This window comes from Amblyomma americanum, chromosome 4 (genome assembly GCF_052857255.1).
Source record: "Amblyomma americanum isolate KBUSLIRL-KWMA chromosome 4, ASM5285725v1, whole genome shotgun sequence".
Taxonomy (NCBI): Eukaryota; Metazoa; Arthropoda; class Arachnida; order Ixodida; family Ixodidae; genus Amblyomma; species Amblyomma americanum.
In genome coordinates this window covers 84,353,641-84,374,186 of record NC_135500.1, presented here as the reverse complement: position 1 = coordinate 84,374,186, position 20,546 = coordinate 84,353,641, and the positions used below count along the sequence as shown (strand labels likewise).

The 20,546-nt window shown below is 49.5% G+C and overlaps 1 protein-coding gene across 1 annotated transcript; it reads left to right on the top strand.

Annotated features, from left to right (window-relative positions):
* The first annotated feature begins 15,506 nt into the window (after positions 1-15,506).
* Positions 15,507-18,879, top strand: LOC144129623 (uncharacterized). The gene is made up of 3 exons (XM_077663743.1): positions 15,507-15,993; positions 16,344-18,026; positions 18,874-18,879. Exons 1-3 carry the CDS (start codon positions 15,838-15,840, stop codon positions 18,877-18,879), a joined length of 1,845 nt encoding a protein of 614 aa, XP_077519869.1. The 5' UTR covers positions 15,507-15,837.
* Positions 18,880-20,546: the final 1,667 nt, after the last annotated feature.

The following is a 20,546-nucleotide window of genomic DNA, read 5'->3' as shown; positions in this document are numbered from 1 at the left end:
CTATCAGTTTCCTTTGTGCGCCGGTGCAGACTTTTCTACTCGTCATTGTTATCTTATCACGCGTAGCAATTTCAGCAGTGGCGTCACTATACTTTCCCGGCCACTTTACGTATAAATAGCGCCCCTTTCTGCAATAAAAACCAGTTGAAGTCAGCGCTGTGGTGTCTTGTCTTTCTTCGTCCTTGGTTCTGTTCGCGCTGTATCGCATAAGGATAACGGAGGTGGTAAACTGGTCATGGACAGCGAAAAATACATTGAAGAAAGCTTGAGACAACTCTGTAACATTTGTTTCTATCAACGTCTTGAAGCAGACCTAACTCCGCAATACCAACAATTTGTAGCAGATACTCTGGATGAACTTGCGAAGAATGGGGACATATCCCTACGGTTATCTAAAGCCCTCACCGCACCACACCCGTCGCCAGGCCGATTCTACATGCTACCAAAAATCCTCTATAAAGAATAATCCTGGCCGCCCTATAGTATCCGGCATCGGCACGATTACGGAACCAGTTTCCAGTTACATTGACACATTAATTAGACATATTCCAACAACACACCCATCCTGCATACGTGACACAAACCATATCCTTCGCGAAATAGCAGGTCTCAAACTTTCGGAAGGATCCTTCCTGGCAAAATTATATGTAGTCTCTCTCTACGCAAACATTCCTCATTCCAATGGCATCAAATCTCTGATCGAAGCGTATGAACAAAATAGGAAGGAGGAATCCCCTGCTCCACGTGTTCTAGAAATACTGGCGGAAATCATACTCGAATATAACAACTTCGAGTTCAACAATCAACACTATTTACAAATTAACGGCCCAGCCAGGGGTACAAGGATGGCCGCCAGCTACGCCACCATCGTCATGCACAGTATTGAATCTAAATTTTTGCAAGATTGAACTATTAAGCCCACCCTATACAAACGCTACTTGGATGACATCTTTTACTTCGGACTGACACAGAGCAAGAACTCATAAATTTTATTGAACACTTCAACGTCGTCTACCCCAACATATTTTTTACTTACTTACACATACTCCCACACCACAATGAACTTCCGCGACGGGCAACCGCAGCTTGACGCTCCCTGCGACCGGACCTTGCCACTCAGCAGCGGCGCCGTCGTTTTCCTACTCATTTGAAATCTTTTCTTTTTGTCTTGTTGTCTGCTGTTTCTCGTCCTCTTTTGTATTGTATTTCTTTCTCGCGCAGCATTGTATAGTAATCGCCGTGTTTCCTTCTTTGTGGTAATTGTTGTGCCAGCGTGCTAATTTTGTGCTCGTTCTCTGCGTCGCGCCTCTGTATAGAGACGCTAACTTGTTGAGCTCGGTTGTGTAACATTTTGTTGTTCTTTCCCAAGTAAAGGGTTTCGTTACGCAACTTGTCTAAGCTTCGTGCCTACGGTCAACCGCTAATCAAGCGTGGCCCCTATCGCCGGTCGGCAGTTGAATCTCTTCTTTTGCACGCGGGGTGGAAAAGATTGTCGCTCCTCCCCCTCCGAAATTACGGGGAGTGCAGTGGTGGGCAGGTTGGCCCGATTAATTATAACTTCGGCGCCAACCCACCATCAAGCCGCCGACAATATCCTGACAGTCCCTTCCGAGGGGAGACAAAGGGCCTCGAGTTTTGACGCCGCTGTAGGAAACATGCGCTGAGGCTGCCCTCCTAGGCCGACACATCCCGGCAACGATCCGGACCGTCGAAACGCCCCTTCGGCTGCGCTCCGTAGTCTCCGGCGAGGTCTCCTCTAGCGACATTCCTCACCACCATCCACCTTAAGTACCGACTGGATTGTTTTTAATACTCTTCATTCAATTGGTACATCTACAAGACTCTGGTTTGAACTATTTGGCGTTATTCTTAAAGATGGGTTCAGACGAGCGGACAGCATCGCGGATGGTCCGTCCGAGTGCGTCAGCGCTGTCCGCGTGCCACGTGACGTGAACGTCATAGCTCTCAGCGACCTTGAGCAGGCGGCGCGGTCTTTTCCGGGCCGGGACCGTGGACCGGATAGAAAAGGCGAGCGCCTTATTCATCCGCGGGCATTGCAGCGGACCAGGATTGTTCTTGCTCTTTTTTCTTCTAGTTCTGTCGATGATGGCTTCAGCGCTCGTCTGGCTAGCTACATGGCCAAGATTCTGGTTCATGCGCCGCTAGTTCACAAAACCGCCACCAGGCGCCGCATGAAGTTGAGCTCCTCCTCATTCTCTTACATTCTCCTTCTCTGGTTTGGGAGAGAGACGCCGCTAAGCTTCGCGCATTGTCCACTTTGTGCGTTCTCCCCTCACGCCCAGCTTCTCGGGGTGCCTCCTTTGCGTTTGTGTTCCTTTTTTTCTTTTCTCACTCAGGGTGTTCAAGGGGGACAGACTGTGTGACTGCCCTACACACTTTATTCGGTGTTGTCGGTGACGCCGCAGTGCGATTTTCGGTCACTGCTTTCACATGCAACACCGACACAGCGAATTCGGTTGGAGCGACACGCAGGGTTGCTTAATCCGCCTTTTTCATTTTCCTGTGCTGCCACCTCACGTACAACGATGGAAGCTCACTGGTAGGGTACTGCGCGCCCAGCCCGGCCGGACTGAGTGCCGCTCCGGAGCACGTTTTGTTGGAATCTGTCGACGATGGCGTGTCCTGGGCAGCACCTGGTACCTGGAGGACTTCTAGGATTGATTGATGGCTGGGTGCGAAGTCCGAGGCAGGCTGCAGTGCCCACCGAAGAGCAAACTCTTCAGTATCTCCGATCATCCGGCATGCGATGCGAACACCAGCTGAGCAAGGGCCGCCGTTTGAGAGATGAAGGCTACATTCGGAACATAATGTTCAATGAAATATCCCCGATCAGCAAGGTTGGCGTTTTCCGCTGTATATGCCTGCCATTCATGAAAGGTGGATACTACATCACGCACGCCGTAGTACAGAAAACGACTGAGGACAACAGTTTTCACAATCAATCGTTGTGTCAAGCGCTGCAGAATAGCTACAGGAGCTATAAAAGCATAAGCGTACTCGCAACAAAGCAGCTCTGCTAGCATTTCACTGTATTTTCCCACAGCACACCGCTGCATAGATTAAACAAGCATGCGCGTCCATAAAGACGAGCGCGAGAGGCGCACATTGATCCATTCCGGCGATACCACGCAGAGGACTTCATCATGGATATGATTCGAACACACGCATAAGGCACCTTCTTCTGCCTCTTAATACATGGCACATACCCACACGGGGGGATTAGCCAGGGTGTAGTGGCATAAACGAGGAAATTTCCGTAGCAGATTATGACAAAATTTTAGCACCATGCGTGAATGCTCTCGTAGCTACTTTTTCGTTGCCCGCTCCATCGCGCGTTGAAAGCGGCTCACAGCACTTGCCCATTCGGCCTTCTTGCTTGAGAAAGCAAAAAGCGTCGGAACGAAGTCTAAATGCCGCGGTGACATTCGAAGCCTTCCTGGCCATGAATAAAACCTTTTGTGATAGACTGCACACGCATTTAACCGCAGTACCTCGTCCGTACCTGTCACAAAGTGATTCCCGCACAGTCTTGACGTGCTTGACGGTGCCCAAGGGCGGCCACGATCGTCCAGCCGGCGAACTGCTTTTGTCAACGCTTTGCGTCGAAGGCTGTCCCGAGAAGCGCTCGGAAAGCGAAAAAATCCGAGTTTGCTTCCCTTTACATATTGGGCATTGCAGCCGTATGCAACACATTTCTTAGGTATCGCGAAATGCGTGGCGCTGAACGCCCGACGGCTCCAGCAACGCACCCTGCGATGGAAGCCGGTTTGTTAACACTTCCACGGCCGGTCTCGAGTGGAGCGCGCGACCCTTCCAATATGTTTCGCGACACCGCCGCCAGGGGATGGGCGCATGCGCAGTCGCGTCGTGAAAAAGGCGGATTCATGCATAGGCAACCGTTGTTTAATTGCAATATTAACACAGCAGGGTGTGTGTGGACGTTGTTATTGTTATGCGTGTTTTTAGTTATGACCAAATATTTCACATGTTTTCAATAGAATAAATGATTTTGTATTAATCAAAAAATTACGTTGCAACGCTGCTTGAAACTGCAGGGACGTGAAAATAAGGCCGGCCAACAGAGCGTCGATATTACGCTCAGTCCGCGCCTGCTCCCTCTTTCTCTTTCCACTGGCGGAGCTTGGAGCGTGCACTCAAGTGATAACTCAACTCCGCAAGTACCTCAACCTCAACACTCTGGCCCGGTAGCGTTCGGCTTCTTCTGCAAGAGTATTACTTGTTGGAGAAGCAGCTACTTCTTCAGCAAGGCAGCGTCAATGACGACGACGTCCACACCCTAGCGATCACTTATCCGCTCGACTCCGACCATCGGCGGCTGATGCTACTAGAGGAGTACTTCCTGCTCGAGAAGAAAAAACTTCTAGAGCACCTGCGGAGCCCGAGGCGTTGATGGGTTCGCCCCCTCTGGGAGAACCGAAATTCGGAGATGGAGTCTTATACTGCCGTGAGTTGAAATATATATTTGGCATAACGTTTATATTTTGCACAGCGTGCTTTCAACGTATGTGCTTCTAAGCACACGTTGCTCTCTGCAGATGCCACATCTGATGTCCGGAGACCGGGATTATTTCCGGAAGTATTACACAATGACACAGGAACGGTTTGAGGAGCTACATGCGCCGCTTGAGGAAGTGCTTACGAAGGAGCACTGCGTTCGTGAGCCGCTCCCTTCTCGGATGAGGCTGGCCATCACTCTGAGGTCAGTAGGCTGGTTGCAGGATTCTTGTGTGCCTGCTTCTCAATAATTTTTTTTTTATCCGGGGAAACTGCTGTCAGGATGTATTAGATAACCGCTTACGCGACAATCACGTGAATAGGCCACAATAGTTTTAATGGGAGGTACACAAGTTTTCTTTTCGTTTTGCGCACAGCCACAAATGTTCCATTTGCACTAACAGTCTGTTCCGTTTCTGTTTTCAGATACTTTTCATCAGGCATGCAGATGCAATATATCGCCCTTTATTTTAGGGTGGGCATTTCAACTGTGGCAGGGATTATCTACTCTACGTGCAGACTGCTATGGAAGGTGCTGCAGCCTGTCTGCTTAAAGGTATGCGGCATTGTAGTTCCCTTTAAGGGCCGTGCTTACTTTCTTAGTCATACATGTATCTTAGCTATTTGTCTAGCTATATCTGCTATGCTTAGCTGCTTCACTTAATACTGAAAATGGCGTGCACATCACTATGGCCCGTATTACTGCGCGCCTGATGCCATGGCCAATTTCTTTTTAAGATGCCAACCACCGAAAAGTGGCTAGAGTTGGCGGCAGGTTTCCACCACAAGCGGAATTTTTCCCACTGCATGGGTGCAGTTGATGGGAAACATGTGCACATACAGGCCCCATCACGCTCTGGGAGCCTGTGCTACAACCATAAGGTACTAATTGTGATTTGTCAATTTTAGCAGGAATTCCTATGGCGCTGGTTACTTGCAGGGCACGTACTCTATCGTGCTGATGGCTCTCGCCGACAGCAACCTGAGGTTTGTTATGGTTGACGTCGGCTGCTATGGACAGCAGAGCGATGGAGGGACCTTGAGTGCTTCAAGGATTAGCAGGTGCCTCTAAAGAGGACTTGTAGGTCTGCCATCCCCCAGGGAGCTACCTGGTTCTGGGACCATCGCACCCCACGTTTTTTGGAGGGGGACGAAGCCTTCCAGCTTCGGCCCGACTTCCTGCGGCCGTACTTGGGAAGAGATGTCAGGCCGAATAGAAGAGGATCCTCAATTACCGCCTAAGCCGAGCACGGTAATCTAACCAAAAAGTGCTTCCCTGAGAACATGTATTACTCATTGATTTGCTGGAGGTGCGTGGAAAGCGCATTTGGCCTAATGGCGTCAAGATTTAGGATTTTCCGGAGGATTATCAATTTAAAGCCGGAAAATGTTGACTATGTGGCACTTGCCACGTGCGTGCTGCACAACTTTTTGATGTGGATTCACAGTACGTGGATCAGGAACATAACTTCGGCAATGTTGTGAAGGGCCAGTGTCGTGCCAACCTTGAAGCCGACGGAGGCTCTGCAATGATTGAACTCCAACCTCCTGCGGGCCACTTCTCAAGAGCTGCAGCGGAAGCCAGAGACATTATTTGTGAATACTTTTCTAGCCCTCAAGGTGCTGTGCTATGGCAACGAGCGAGTGCTGGGTTGCGGCCGTAAGGCACGGTTTGAATAAAACTTATACAGCGACGAAGATGAAACAACGAAGCTGGCAGTGGCACGGGACGGAGCGCTCGAGCTAGGCCAGCTGTCATTAAATCATCTCATTGCGATCGCTCATCTCGCCTCATTCTTTAGCTGGTCGCCACGTAACATTTGGTGTGAGGTGCGGAGTATCATCCCCATCCTATTTCTGGAGCTTCGGCGTCCTCCGTCAACCGTGGTCGTCGGCAGTGAGTTACTGATCCGCGCCGTCCGGCCGTGCCCCAGCCTGCCAAGCCTTAAAGGTGTATCCAGACGGCGGGCCTCGGACTGGCCCGAGGACCGGTCACGTGGGGTCGACCGCGCGTGGCCCGGCCCGCGAGAGCATCCACACGGCGGTCTAAAACAGCAGACGACAAAGAGGGCTACTCTCAACCCCATAGCGCCACTGGCGCAGTGGCTTGCTCGCTGCGCTCTGGTTTGAGGGTACGTTCCAAAATGGAGGTCGACAGGAAGCGAAGGCTTGCTGCATTCGCCTTGGCGATATGTATTGACGATGAAGAAGATTTGTGTCTTCCAAAAAGGCGATGTTGGCAAAAGGAATGGGTGTACCAGAAAGATCTAGGACAACAAAATCAGCTTTACCAGGAGTTACTGTTCTCTGACCCGGGGGAGTACCGGCGACTGCTTCGTGTCACCCCGGAGCAATTTTCGCAGCTGCTGTCCTGCGTCGGACCAAGAATTTCGCGACAGCAGACTGTTATGCGCGCGCCCATACCGCCGACAACAAAGCTGCAAATCACTCTTCGCTACCTTGCTTCCGGTTAGTAACTTTGTTGGCCTCACTTATCCTTGTGCAGCATCAACACTGCGATTCTCCACGCTTTCGTGTGTGCAGGGTCACACACGAAGTGTTATAGCAAATTGCATGCCGTTGATTTTATAGTGAAAAACGAATCTGCAGCCTTTTTTGCACTCACATTAGCTGCAGCGACAACAGATTATGCGCAAGCCACGCCGTCAATTTCACCCGCTTGTATTAGCTCGCGCACAAACTGCATGCAGCTGTAGTCTTTCTAACGCAAAATACGAACCTCTTAGCTGTTAGAACCTGTAAGTGCTTGACGTGCATCGACAGCTGAGCTATGCGCTTCATTACATAGTAAGCGCGACGTAACGACACGTAGGGCCCCTCATGCAGATCAGAGTTGTGTATATTAGCATACATAGTTCTAAATAGCAGTGCTGCATTTTCTAATATATTTGTTTTCATTTTCTAGGAGAGAGCCACCACTCGTTGAGTCGCCAGTTCCGGCTTGGTCATTCCACTGTGAATGACCTCATACCAGAAACGTGCAATGCAATCTACGAAGAACTGAAAGGCAACTACCTCAAGACCCCAAAAACAGAGCAAGATTGGCGATAAGTCATAAAGGGGTTTAGTGATCACTGGCAGTATACTAATTGTGTGGGTGCCATGGACGGTAAACATGTCGTGATCCAAAAGCCCCCCAAATCTGGGTCTATATACTACAATTATAAAAAGTCTTACAGCATAATTCTTTTTGCTGTAGTAGATGCAGCATATAGGTTTATTTACCTCGATGTCGGAGCACCGGGATCAGAAGGGGATGCCGGAGTGTGGCAGACGACGCCTTTGCAAATTGCATTGAAAAATAACAGGACCAATTTACCCCAGGTGGTAAAGGTGGCATGTTCGCCAGATATTCTGCCACCTGCGTTCGTAGGCGATGATGCCTTCCCAATAGGGGAGAACCTGATGAAGGCATACGGAGGCACTGCGCTGTCATCCGACCAGAGGGTCTTAAACTACAGGTAAGCCCTCAGAATTTGTGAGTACCTCTGTGGTCCTAGCTGCTCCGTTGTGTTGCCACAGCAGGTGTTGGTACATATGCCAAACAGCAATGATGGACCACAACAGTACACATTATTCAGTCAGTACATGCGTTACTGAAGTAAACATACTACTGTACAGATGACCATCTAAATACTTTATGAAGCCAGTGGTGGAATAGTGAAAGTATTTCTTGCGCCCATAGAAAATGGTGCATCAGAAATCGCTAATCAGCTGCAGTGTGCATTTGTAGTGCTCTATGCTCATTTTCATAACTGCCAACTACACAAAATGTGTGATTTTTTTCTTTTACAAAGCTTGATTATTTACGTAAAAAGTGTTGTCATTGGCAAGTTAATACGAAGCACATTTTGGCATCCTCATGCTCTGTGTTAGGTACAGAAGATAGGATTGTTCTTTGCCGTTCTGCATATGCATACTGGCATATATACCGGGTGCAGTTTAATCTGCAAATTAAGAACTGAGAGGAGTTTGCCTGCCGAAGCCACTCCAAATTATTACAGTTCTGACCAGATAACCTGCAGTTTTGAAACTTTCAATCCCCTCATTCTGCTTTATACAATTCTCCTTGTGCAGGTTGTCCAGAGCTCGGAGGGTTGCCGAGAATGCCTTTGGCATCCTTGCAAACCGTTTTAGGTGTTTGTACACCGTAATTGAAGCAAGGCCAGACAGAGTTGTGCCCGTAGTCTTCGCTGCATGTGCTCTGCACAATTTCCAGAGCAACGACAAGCATGTCTCTCCAGAACAGCCTGTGGAGGACACTGATGGGCATACATTTTCTGGCTTGCAACAGGCATCACGTGGACGCCCTAGTGCATTTGGTGCTGCTGTGCGTGAACGGACATCCTGATACTTCAAGGACAGAGGTGCAGTGCCATGGCAGCAAGACGCTGCTTATCTCAACAGCCACCTCAACAGATAGAGTGCCTTGAAGAAAGAACATTCCTCCTGATGTCCTCTTTTTTTATTAAACATTGCTAACACGTTCACTGCATCGTCGGTCCCCAGTTGGTGACGTCCTTTATTTATGCTGTGTGGCCATAAATACTGGGCCACATGATGAAGCCAATGGTCAGATTTCAAAGTGAGGTCTAATGAGGAGCTCACAATAAACTCTGTACCACGGCTTCATCCTGAGACACATTTTTAGAGGATGCACAGCACTAATAAAGGACGTCACCAACTGGTGACATGCAATGAACGTGTTAAGGTGCTTCTCAGTCACGTCAAGAACAAGTGCAGTGCCGTGACATTCTGTCGTCTGTCGTCAACCACCTTGCGCACAGGGTGTGCTAAACAAAAAAGCATCCAGCCGGATGTGATCATTTTTTATTCAATTATATCAAGGCGCTTTTCGATCACGTCCACAATTTCTTTCTGGCATTTTATTTGCCTTGCAGGGTTCATGTACCTCATCAGTGCGGCAGCGTAGTTTCGAAATGTGCAGCTGCATCATCAGCTGCAGGGGGCCTTTGTACAGCATTGGCCAGGGTCTCCAGAGCTGTTTGTCTCTTATTGAGAATTGAATTAGCCGTACTACTTGACCTCCATTGCCTCATTCGCTTTGAAGGTGGAGTTAGTGCGCTATGCCCACTGTTCTCGGGCACATGTGCACTTGCACTGCTTGCAGCTGTTCCCAATTGAGAAAGTTTTCCGTGATTTTCTGCGCCTGCTGCATCTGGCGTACAGCGTCTCGTAGGGCTGGATGTTTCGAGAACATATTGCTCAGGCTGTAATACAAGCAAATAGCATCAAGGTTACATATCGAATAACTGGGAATGCAAAAATTGGACAACAGACTATTTGTATATTGACAAACCTCATGGCAGTCTGAGTGAAACTCGCCTCCTCTTTTCTCCCATTCCCCTTTTTGCACCTGTGTAGTGGCACACATGTTGAATAAACAAAAGTATCAGTTTCATGTCAAAGAAGAACCCTTATTATTATTTTTTAATTATTAACAATATTGCAGAGTCGTATGCCTCCAAGCAGGAGTGAGCACAAAAAATTACATCAATAAAAGTTACACCACACCACACAATAAGCATTAACTTCTTCACATCAGGGCATGAAGTTAAACAAATGAAATCAGACACAGGAGTACAAGAACATCATGAACGCATTTTCCTGAAATTCGCAATGAATGCATCAATACTGGGGCCATTGACAATATTGTCACGGGTGGTACAGCTCGGTTGGATACGTCAAAGTAGGTGACCGCAGCGGACGTCAGTAGCAGTCCCAAAAGCGGAGCATTCGCAGCCAGACACTTCGGCTTCTTTTTCTAAGGCCAGCTCGCGAGCGCATTCCGCGCTCTCGTGGTTCTAGTAGAACGACGACGATGAATGGGCGGTGTCATTACTCCTCGGCAAAAAGAAGCATCGTCCCGATGCTGGGAGTGAGTGGAGAGGTCGGAAGGACTGAACGGGGTTAGTGGGCGAGGCTACCGATCATGATAAGGCTTCAGGCGGACCACGTGAACCACTTCAGGGCACGGGGACCGTCGGGACTTCTGAAAGCCATCGGGAATGACCTCGTAGTTGAGGTCGCCCAATGACCTGACCACGCGGTATGGTCCGAAGTAGCGATGGAGGAGTTTTTCGCTCAGTCCTCGTCGCCGAATGGGGAACCACACCCACACACGGTCGCCAGGCGCATAATGGACGTCGTGACGGCGCCGATTGTAGCGATCTGCATCTCGAAGTTGTTGGTCCGGAATTCGAACTTTGGCCAGTTGGCGAGCAGCTTCGGCGCGTTCCAGGAACGTGTAGGTACCAGTGTGAAGGCTAGAGTCGTCCAGATGTGGTAACATTGCGTCGAGCATCGTCGTCACTGCACGGCCGTAGACGAGTTGGAATGGGGACATCTGCGTTGTTTCTTGCATGGCCGTATTGTAGGCGAAGGTGACATAAGGAAGCACATCGTCCCACGTTTTGTGTTCAATATCGACATACATGGAAATCATGTCAGAAAGGGTTCGGTTCAGTCTTTCAGTCAACCCGTTCGTTTGAGGGTGGTACGACGTTGTTCGGCGGTGGTCGGTATGACTGTAAACCAAGATCTCCTGCAGCAGCTCAGCCATGAACGCAGGGCCTCTGTCAGTGATCAGCACTTCAGGTGCCCCATGGCGGAGTACGATGTGATCCACGAAGAACTTAGCGACTTCTAAAGCGGTGCCGCTGGGTAGAGCTGACGTTTCTGCATAGCGGGTAAGGTAGTCCGTCGCGACAATTATCCATTTGTTGCCAGAGTTCGAACGTGGGAACGGACCCAGCATGTCCATTCCTATTCGTTGGAAGGGCCTTGTGGGTGGTCTAATGGGAATCAAGAACCCAGCTTGTTTGGTTGACGGTACCTTGCGACGCTGACAGGCTCGGCACGTTCTGACGTAGTGAGTGACATCAGCACGGAGTCGAGGCCAGTAGTAATTCTCTTGGATTCGGGCTAGCGTACGGCTATGCCCAAATGTCCAGAAGTGGGTTCGTCATGGGAGGCTTGGAGGATTTCATTGCGCAGGCTAGGCGGTACGACGATTAGGTATTGCGTATTGTTTGGAGCGAAATTTTTCTTGACCAGAAGACCATTGCGGATGCATAAAGATGGCAACACGCGCGCGTGGGGCGGTCGTGTTGCTGCCGTTGAGAAATTCCATTACGTCTCGAAGTTCGAGGTCGGCGCATTGTTGGTCAGCGAGGCAGGAGGCGCTGAGAGCAGTCAGTAAGATGTCGTCATCATTAGAGGCGTCGGTAGAAGGATCTACTGGGGCGCGGGACAGACAATCGGCGTCAGAGTGCTTGCGCCCGGATTTGTACACGACAGTCATGTCGTATTCCTGGAGCCGCAGACTCCATCGGACGAGGCGAGCGGACGGGTCTTTAAGGCTTGCGAGCCAGCATAAGGCATGATGATCGGTCACCACCTTAAAATTTTTGCCGTAAAGGTACGGTCGGAATTTCGAAGTGGCCCATACAATGGCAAGGCATTCTTTCTCGGTAGCGGAATAGTTTGATTCGGCTGGTGACAAACATCGACTTGCGTAAGCGATGACCCGTTCTTGACCTGCTTGGATCTGGACCAGGACAGCACCTAAGCCGATGTTGCTGGCATCAGTATGGAGCTCCGTGTCGGCGTTTACGTCGAAGTGAGCCAGAACGGGAGGCGCCTGCAGGAGGCTTTGAAGGCTGCGGAATGCATTTTCTTGCGCTGCTTCCCATGTGAAAGGTGTGTCCGACCTTGTTAGGCGCGTCAGCGGCTCGGCAATGCGAGCAAAATCTTTCACGAAGCGACGGTAATACGCGCACAATCCAAGAAAACGGCGGACAGCTTTCAGGTCTTGCGGCGGCGGAAAATGGGCAATAGCTGTTGTTTTTTCAGGATCATGCTGAACACCGGCTTGATTCACAACGTGCCCTAAGAACTTCAGCTCTGTATATGCAAAGTGGCATTTCTCAGTTTTGAGCGCGAGTCCAGAAGACCTTATTGCTTGTAGGACCAATTCGAGGCGGTGAAGATGCTCCTGGAAAGTCGGGGCGAAGACGACAACACCGTCAAGATAGACGAGACACGTCTGCCATTTTAAATCGGCAAGGACGGTATCCATGAGGCGTTGGAAAGTTGCCGGTGCAGAGCACAGTCCAAAGGGCATGGCCGTAAATTCATACAGGCCATCTGGAGTAATAAAAGCTGTTTTTTAACGGTCCCGCTCATCGACCTCAATTTGCCAGTAACCTGACTGGAGGTCCATCGAAGAAAAGTATTTAGCGCTACAAGGGCGATCCAGAGCGTCGTCGATCCGGGGGAGAGGATAGACATCCTTTTTGGTGATTTTGTTTAAGCGACGGTAGTCTACACAGAACCGCAATGTTCCGTCTTTCTTCTTCACAAGGACGACTGGCGCTGCCCAGGGACTCCGGGAAGGACGAATTACGTCGTCGCGGAGCATTCCCTTGACTTGGCGGCCAATAGCGTCGCGTTCAGCGGGAGACACTCGGTAGGGGGACTGTCGGAGAGGGTGCACGTTATCGTCCGTAATAATGCGATGCTTCGCTAGGTGAGTTCGTCCAACACACGATGATACCGAGAAGATGTCGCCGTAGCGCAGAAGAAGATCTTTAACTTGTTGTTGCTGCGTCGGGGAGAGTGCTGGATTGACGTCGAACGTGAAACCAGTGACTGGGCTCTGCTCTTGCGACAACGACATTGTGGAAATACTGGGTGTGCTGCTGACATGGGCGATGGCATCAACGTGAGCCACAACGGTTCCCACGTTCAGATGTTGGTGTGCACCACCGAAATTGGTTATCAGCACTTCTGTTTCTGCGTCGACGAGATTAACGACTCCTCTGGCGACAGCAAGGCTCCTGGCAAAAAGCAAGATCTGGTTGCCTTCCGCGACGCCTTCGAAATTCCGCACAGTCTTGGCGCCGACAGAAACCATAATACTAGAATGAGGTGGGATGGTGACGTGGTCATCCAGGATGCAAAGTGCGGTCGGATGGTCTGGATCTCTGTGTATTGCGTTCTCTGTGGAGAAACACACGGCCTTTGACTGGAGGTCGATGACCGCTCCATTCTCGGTCAAGAAATCCATCCCGAGAATGACGTCACGTGAACAATGTTCGAGTATAACGAACGTTGCCAGGTAGGCTGCGCCTTGAACTGCTACTCTTGATGTGCAAGTCCCGGTCGGTGTAACTAAGTGACCCCCGGCTGTACGAATCTGTGGGCCCATCCACGGAGTGGTGACCTTTTTCAGAGTGGCGGCGAAATTTCCACTGAGGATAGAGTAATCCGCCCCTGTGTCGACGAGTGCAGTGACGTCTGTTCCGTCGAGGGAAATGCTCAGGTTTGCTGTCGTAGACGGCGTGTGAGCGGTACGGCGCAATGTTCGGTCACGGCTGCGGTGTTCATTTCGATACGTCAGGTGGCATTCCCGTCGAGTCGGCGTTTCACGGTGTTGGACGGCATTCGGTCGTGGCATCGGGTGGCCACCTAGTTGCGGCGTAGGAGGGTCTGTTACATTTCGTCGGTGAGCAACCTCCCCCTCAAAGGTTGCTGCTTTTAGTTTTCCTGGCGGGGGCTTGGCGACCTTCCCCGAGGAAAGTCACCGTAAGACCGACGACGTGGGGATGGCGACCTGCGGGTCCCACCGGCACATTCGGCCAGATAATCGTTGATTTCTCTGGGTCGCTGCTTAGGCTGCGGACGTGGTGCATCTGCAGGGAACCCCGGCAGGCCCATCTGACGATACCTGCAGTTGCGGTACAGGTGGCCCGGCTCACCGCAGTGATAGCAGAGAGGACGGTAGTTGGGAGTGCGCCAGATGTCACTTTTACGGGGATACGATGGAGCAGGACGAGCAGGTGGTGGCGGCCGAAAAGAGGCCGGGGTTTCCTGAAGACGAGTCGGCGGCGGTTGTGCGCGACGAGCAACAGCGGCGTATGTCATTTGCGGTGGGGCTGGGGACGGCTGAAAGGGAGCCGGTGTTGTAAGCGCCTGTTGCACCTCTTCCCGAATAACCTCGGATAGAGCAGTAACCGGTGGCGCAGGCGGCGTAGCCGGGAACAGCTTCTGGAGCTCCTCGCGAACGATAGCTCGTACGGTTTCGCGAAGCATGTGGGTGTTACTGATGTCCGTGGTTGCCGCAGTCATGGCCAAAGGTTGACGCTCGTATTGCCGCAACCGCATATCGAGTGTCTTTACCATGGTGGTTGCCTCCGACAGAAACTCTGCGACCGTGCTCGGTGGATTGCGAACCAGTCCGGCAAAGATTTGCTCCTTGACACCTCGCATAAGGTACCGGAGTTTCTTCTGCTCTGTCATGTCCGGGTCAGCTCGACGAAATAACTTTGCCATCTCTTCGAAGTATACCAGTATGCTTTTATTTGGTAGCTGGGTTCGTGACTGAAGGAGCAGATCGGCCCGTTCTCTTCGAATCACCGTGGTGAAATCCTTCAGGAACTGGTCTTTAAATACGTTCCACGTCGTTAAGGACGACTCCCGGTTTTCGAACCACGTACGAGCTGCGCCCTCCAGCGAAAAGAACACGTGTTGAAGCTTGGAGTCTTCCGCCCATCTGTTGTACCGGGCCACGCGTTCAAATTTCTCCAGCCAGTCTTCCGGGTCTTCGCCTGGAGAACCTTGGAAGATCGGTGGCTCCCGAGGCTGCTGCAGCACAACAGAAGGTGAACTAATCGTCGTCTGCATGCCTATTTCGGGCTGGACGGTCGTCGACGATGGCGCTGAACGAACCGCTTGGGTTGAGCGAGACTCCAGAAGCCCAAACTCGGGTTGAAGGCCTTGGAGCCTGCGGCTGCCGTGGTGTACAGGCGTCACCTCGATGGCAGATGACCGTCGAGGACTTGAATCCCTGCTTGCTGGGGGAGTCCGAGGCATGGAATGCGTTACCCAGCGCCCTCCACCAGATGTCACGGGTGGTACAGCCAAAGCCACCTAGACTACTAGCAGGCCTGTTCACTCTCTCCGGCAAACCCTCTGACGTCACCCCACCTTGCCCTGACCTGGCCGGCGCAAAAATCCCTCGAGCCAGCGGAGGCGCTGCTCCCTCGGACGGCTCAGTGAGGGCCACTCGGGCGAAGCGAGCGCCACCTAGCCGACCTCGCCACATTCTCTGCGCAGCGCGTTTCATCGCTTTGCCGGAAGTTTTTTCGTTTATCGATAGGTGGCGCTGAAAGAGTTTTTTTTTTGTTGTTGTGTGAGCAAGCGAGGCATCAGTCGTCCGTCTTCCGCGCCACGTGCGTTTGGCGTGCATGTGCAAATATGGGTCGCTGTTGCGTGCCAAATTGCAGAGGCGGATACGATAATGGGCCCAAGGTGCGGCTGTTTTCTTTTCCGAGTGACCCCACACGAAAATCGCTTTGGCAGCGTGCCGTGCGGAGAGATGATGTCGACGTGTCGACCCTGAAGGATCCTAAGGCAAGCAGCGACTTTTCTTCTATTCTCATTCATGCTGAGCTGTTCTTTACAGAAGAGTGGTGTGGACATATGCGAGAAGCCACTCAAGCGTTACACTGCACGATGAGTTAAATGTTTGCTGCGGTAACTTTTCTCATGCCCGTCTTTGCTTTGTTTGGGGTGATCACACTTTGGAATCGGCACTAAGAGCGAGTAGAGTTTGCGTACGTACGGACACCTCAATGAGCACTAGGGTCATGTTTTACAGACAAAATCTACAAAACTAGCGGTCATGCCAGGCCGATATTGGCATGCATGCATATTATTATGCATTATTTGCTAACAGCGCTTTTCTGCTGTCATATGTACAGGTTTGTGAACGGCATTTCAAGCCTGAGCACCTGCGCACAACTTCAACTTACACGGATGTCGACGAACGAACTATAGAAGTGCCTATGAAGATAACTCGGATAACGTCTGACGCAGTTCCGACTCTCTTTCCTGACTGCCCAAGTTACCTGTCCGCTACAAGACAGTCACGAGAAGAACCTGAGGTGAAGCGCAGACGGAACGAAAATGCACAACTCCAAGAAGCCATTCAACAATCAGCAGCAGCTTTCGAGATGGAAGAAGCAATGAATAAGATACAGAGCTTGGAAGACATTTCTGCACGTCTCCAACGTCTGCATCAAAAAGATTATTGGACGAATGTGTGTTGTGATAAGTGCATAATATTTGCTCACCTTGAGCCAACAACACAAGCGCCAGAGCTCCTGGCATCAGTGACAGTGTCAGCCGATATGTGTGTTCGCGTGTTTTGGAAACATGTGCAGCTGGCATCAAATGAAGAGCTTGAAATCCCTGGTCAAGTTCTCGATTTTCGTGTCTTGGAGAGACTTCTAGACAATGTGCAGGGATACTGCACTGATCGAAGCCATCAAAAACAGGACAGAGTGAGTGCTGCGCTCAAACTGATTGTTGCTCTCCTTGATGATATTTCTGATGACGAGATAACAAAGCATGAAAGGGCAGACGCATTATTTTTCCTGAAAGAGCAGTTTGAACTCATGGGGAAGAAAAACAATGGTTGCAGGTATTCAGCTGAACTATTAGTTTTGTCTGCTGTGTTCCACACAATTTCACCCCATGCGTATAACTTTCTTCGAAGCAGTGGTAAAGTGGTGTTGCCTCACGCTACAACTATTAAGAGAGTTTGTGCAGCTCAAGATGTGAGTCCATCAAAAGAGCAAACTGAAGAAGGCTTCTTGAGGTACATGAAAAGACGAGCTGGTTTGCTTAATCCTCATGAAAGGAACATTGTACTGATGATGGACGAAATACACCTCCAGCAGTTTTTCGAATATAAAGGGGGTCGTTTTACAGGAGCTGCTGCTAACTGTGCCGAGCCAGCAAAAACAGCTCACGTCTTTATGGTACAGTCATTACTGTCATCATACAAAGATGTTGCACACATACTTCCTGTGTCTAGGATAACTGCAGAGGAACTTCATCGTGTTCTGCGAGGAGTAATTATGAACTTGGAAGATGCTGGTCTTCATGTAGTTGCCGTCATTACCGACAACAACTCTATTAACAGGAAGGTAATGTCATTGTTTGGTCGAAATCATAAGCCACTAATTGTATACCCCCATCCAGCACAACAGCAGCTGCCTTTATTTCATATAATTGACACAGTTCATTTGCTCAAGTGCATTCGCAATAACTGGTTAAACCAAAAGACCTGTGACAAGTGCCTGTATTTTCCACCTTTTGAAAGTGAACAAGAACAGGGTGTAAAAATGCAAGGGGCTTCATTCACTTCGCTAAAGAAGCTCTACGAAGCTGAACAAGACAGTGTTGTTAAGGTTGCGTATGGCCTCACTTATAAATCACTGAACCCCACGAACCTTGAGCGACAGAACGTGAAGCTCGCTATGAAAATCTTTAGCAGCTTCGTCTCGTCAGCTTTACGGCTTAGAGGAACTGAGCTGAAGCTAATTCTCCCCGATGAAACGGCTGAATTTATCGACCTTGTTTTAAGGTGGTGGAACATAGTAAACGTAAAAACTCCCCAAAAGGGATGGAGACTGCGCGATCCTTGGCAAGAACCAATAAGTGCAATGAGTTGCAAGCAGATCGAATTCTTAGATAAATTTGCTACTTGGCTTGACAACTGGAAATCGAGAGGCATGCAGACAGGCACGCTTACCAATGAGACCCATTCCGCTCTGAGACAGTCAACGTACGCATTAATAGAAGTAGCACGATACTGCCTGGATGAACTTGGTTTTAAATATGTTCTTTTGGGGAAGTTTCAAACTGATGCACTTGAGGCAAGGTTTGGAAAGTACAGACGATTGTGTGGTTCGCATTACAATGTCTCAATAACTGAAGTGTTTGAAGCGGAAACAAAGATACGCATCCAAAACACACTACTGTTGAAAGATTTTACTGATTCATCTAAGGAAGAGAACGAGCCAGAGCCATGCCCTGAAGCTCTAATTAAAAAATACAAGGTTTGTTTATCTGACGCTGAAATAAAGAAACCGCGAAAGGACATGCCAGCTATAGTATATATAGCAGGTTTCTGTGCACATGCTGCGCTACGGCGTCAGCCTTGTGATGACTGTTTACTGCAGCTCACAATCAGAGAGAGAGAACTTCAGCCAAGTGACCATGTTCTAATCGATGATATGAGCAGAGGGGGTCTGAAATTTCCTCAGCCATTTGTTGTGTATACGGTATTATGTACAAAGATTGTTTTGGAGCAAGTGACAGCCAAGGAGTGCGAGCATTTATTTCATGCTGAAAGTAACCAGAGGCTGGTTCTACTAAGCATCATGAAGTTTCTGCTGGCTGATAGGGAAGATGTTGATGTTTGTGCAAATGGTCACTGTCCAGATCTAGTTCGTCACAATATAGTGAAGCCTGCCATCAACACATTGCTAAAAAACTATGCAGCTGCTAGAAATGATGTCCTCACCAGAAAGCAGGTGCATGCTAAACAGAGAAAACTGATGACCCTCAAATGAATTTCAAAACAACCCCTGTAATGCTAGGCAACTGGCTTTCACATTGGTTGTATGTTGGGTTATGTTTGCATGGGGCAGAATACAAAAGTAAAGCATATGGCTTGCACATCGTTATATGTTGCGCATGTTTGTAATAAAATGTCAAGTTGTTTGCTCATTAGATGTGCCTCATTGCGAGTGACCATGGAAATAAACCTGTCATTTAACACCACCAACTGTCTTTTCATGTCATAATTGTGTATTTCTGTGCTGTATTTCTACTGATTTGTAAGCAGCCAGAAAAACTTCCACTTCCATGCATTTTCACCCCTTAGTATCAGTGGTTTATTAATTGCCCATCATTGGAAAGCTGTAATCAGCACCTCTAATTGTCACACAACTTGCTTCAAGTGCAAGCGACCCGCGTATGCTCGCGGGTCAGCGGCGGAGTTGAGCAGGGCCTGGTGTGGTGACGTCACGGGGCGAGTGGGGAGGCCTTCTCCCTAGTCTAGGTGGCTTTGGTACAGCTCGGTTGGATACGTCAAAGTAGGTGACTGCAGCGGACGTCAGTAGCAGTCCCAAAAGCGGAGCATTCGCAGCCAGACACTTCGGCTTCTTTTGCTAAGGCCAGCTCGCGCGCGCATTCCGCGCTCTCGTGGTTCTAGTAGAACGACGACGATGAATGGGCGGTGTCAATATGTCCTTATGCATGATGTTTAGAGCTATAGCTTTGTAGAGAATACACAGCTGCTAACAAAAAGCAGTTGTAACCAAATGTGGCAATTAAATATGATTTCCAGCTCTTACGACTAAAAAGCTGGTAGGCTGCAGGAAAAATTCCGAGCACCCTTTTTGCAATAAATGTGAAGTAAGTCATGGCAAGACATCTGCAGCACATACGAATCTGACCACGTTTTTGTGCATAATCAAGTGTCGGTGGTATATTGTGCAATATACTTGCCACTACTGCCTCTTCTTCAAATGCTTCTGTGGCATAGCGATGTCGTGGGCGTGGCACAGCGTCCAAGAATTTTAAACAGCGGAAAAATTTCCACTTAACCACATAGCGGTCGTCTCGTGTTTGGCCACTTTTTCTTTCGTCAATCTTCTCCTTCCTGTACGTCCGCCGCTTATTAGCGAACACATTTTTCAGTCCCTCTGTAACGAAAACGAAATACAATACCACTCGTTGCATAGAATTGTACATGAATACGGCATATTAAACACGGTAGATGAAACGTGGTCGTGCAATTTTACTTCTACAAAATTGCAAATCGAATAGGGTATGAAAACGGCACGAAACAGAACATGAGCTCTTTTCACTCTACGTAGCACTATTATACCAAAAGAAGCCGAACCGCACACAAAGAGGTACCAAAGAAATTCTTACCCACGCTGTATGGTCCGTGTGCCGGATGCTCGGATGACATCTGCTTGCAGATGCTGTGCCACAAATGTTCTTTTTTGGGACACATCAAGAAGTCATCACGGCTGCTGTCCCACAAAGTTGGAAACTGCTGCACCAACGCCAAAAAGTAAAATGTGGCGTCGTCCGACCACGAT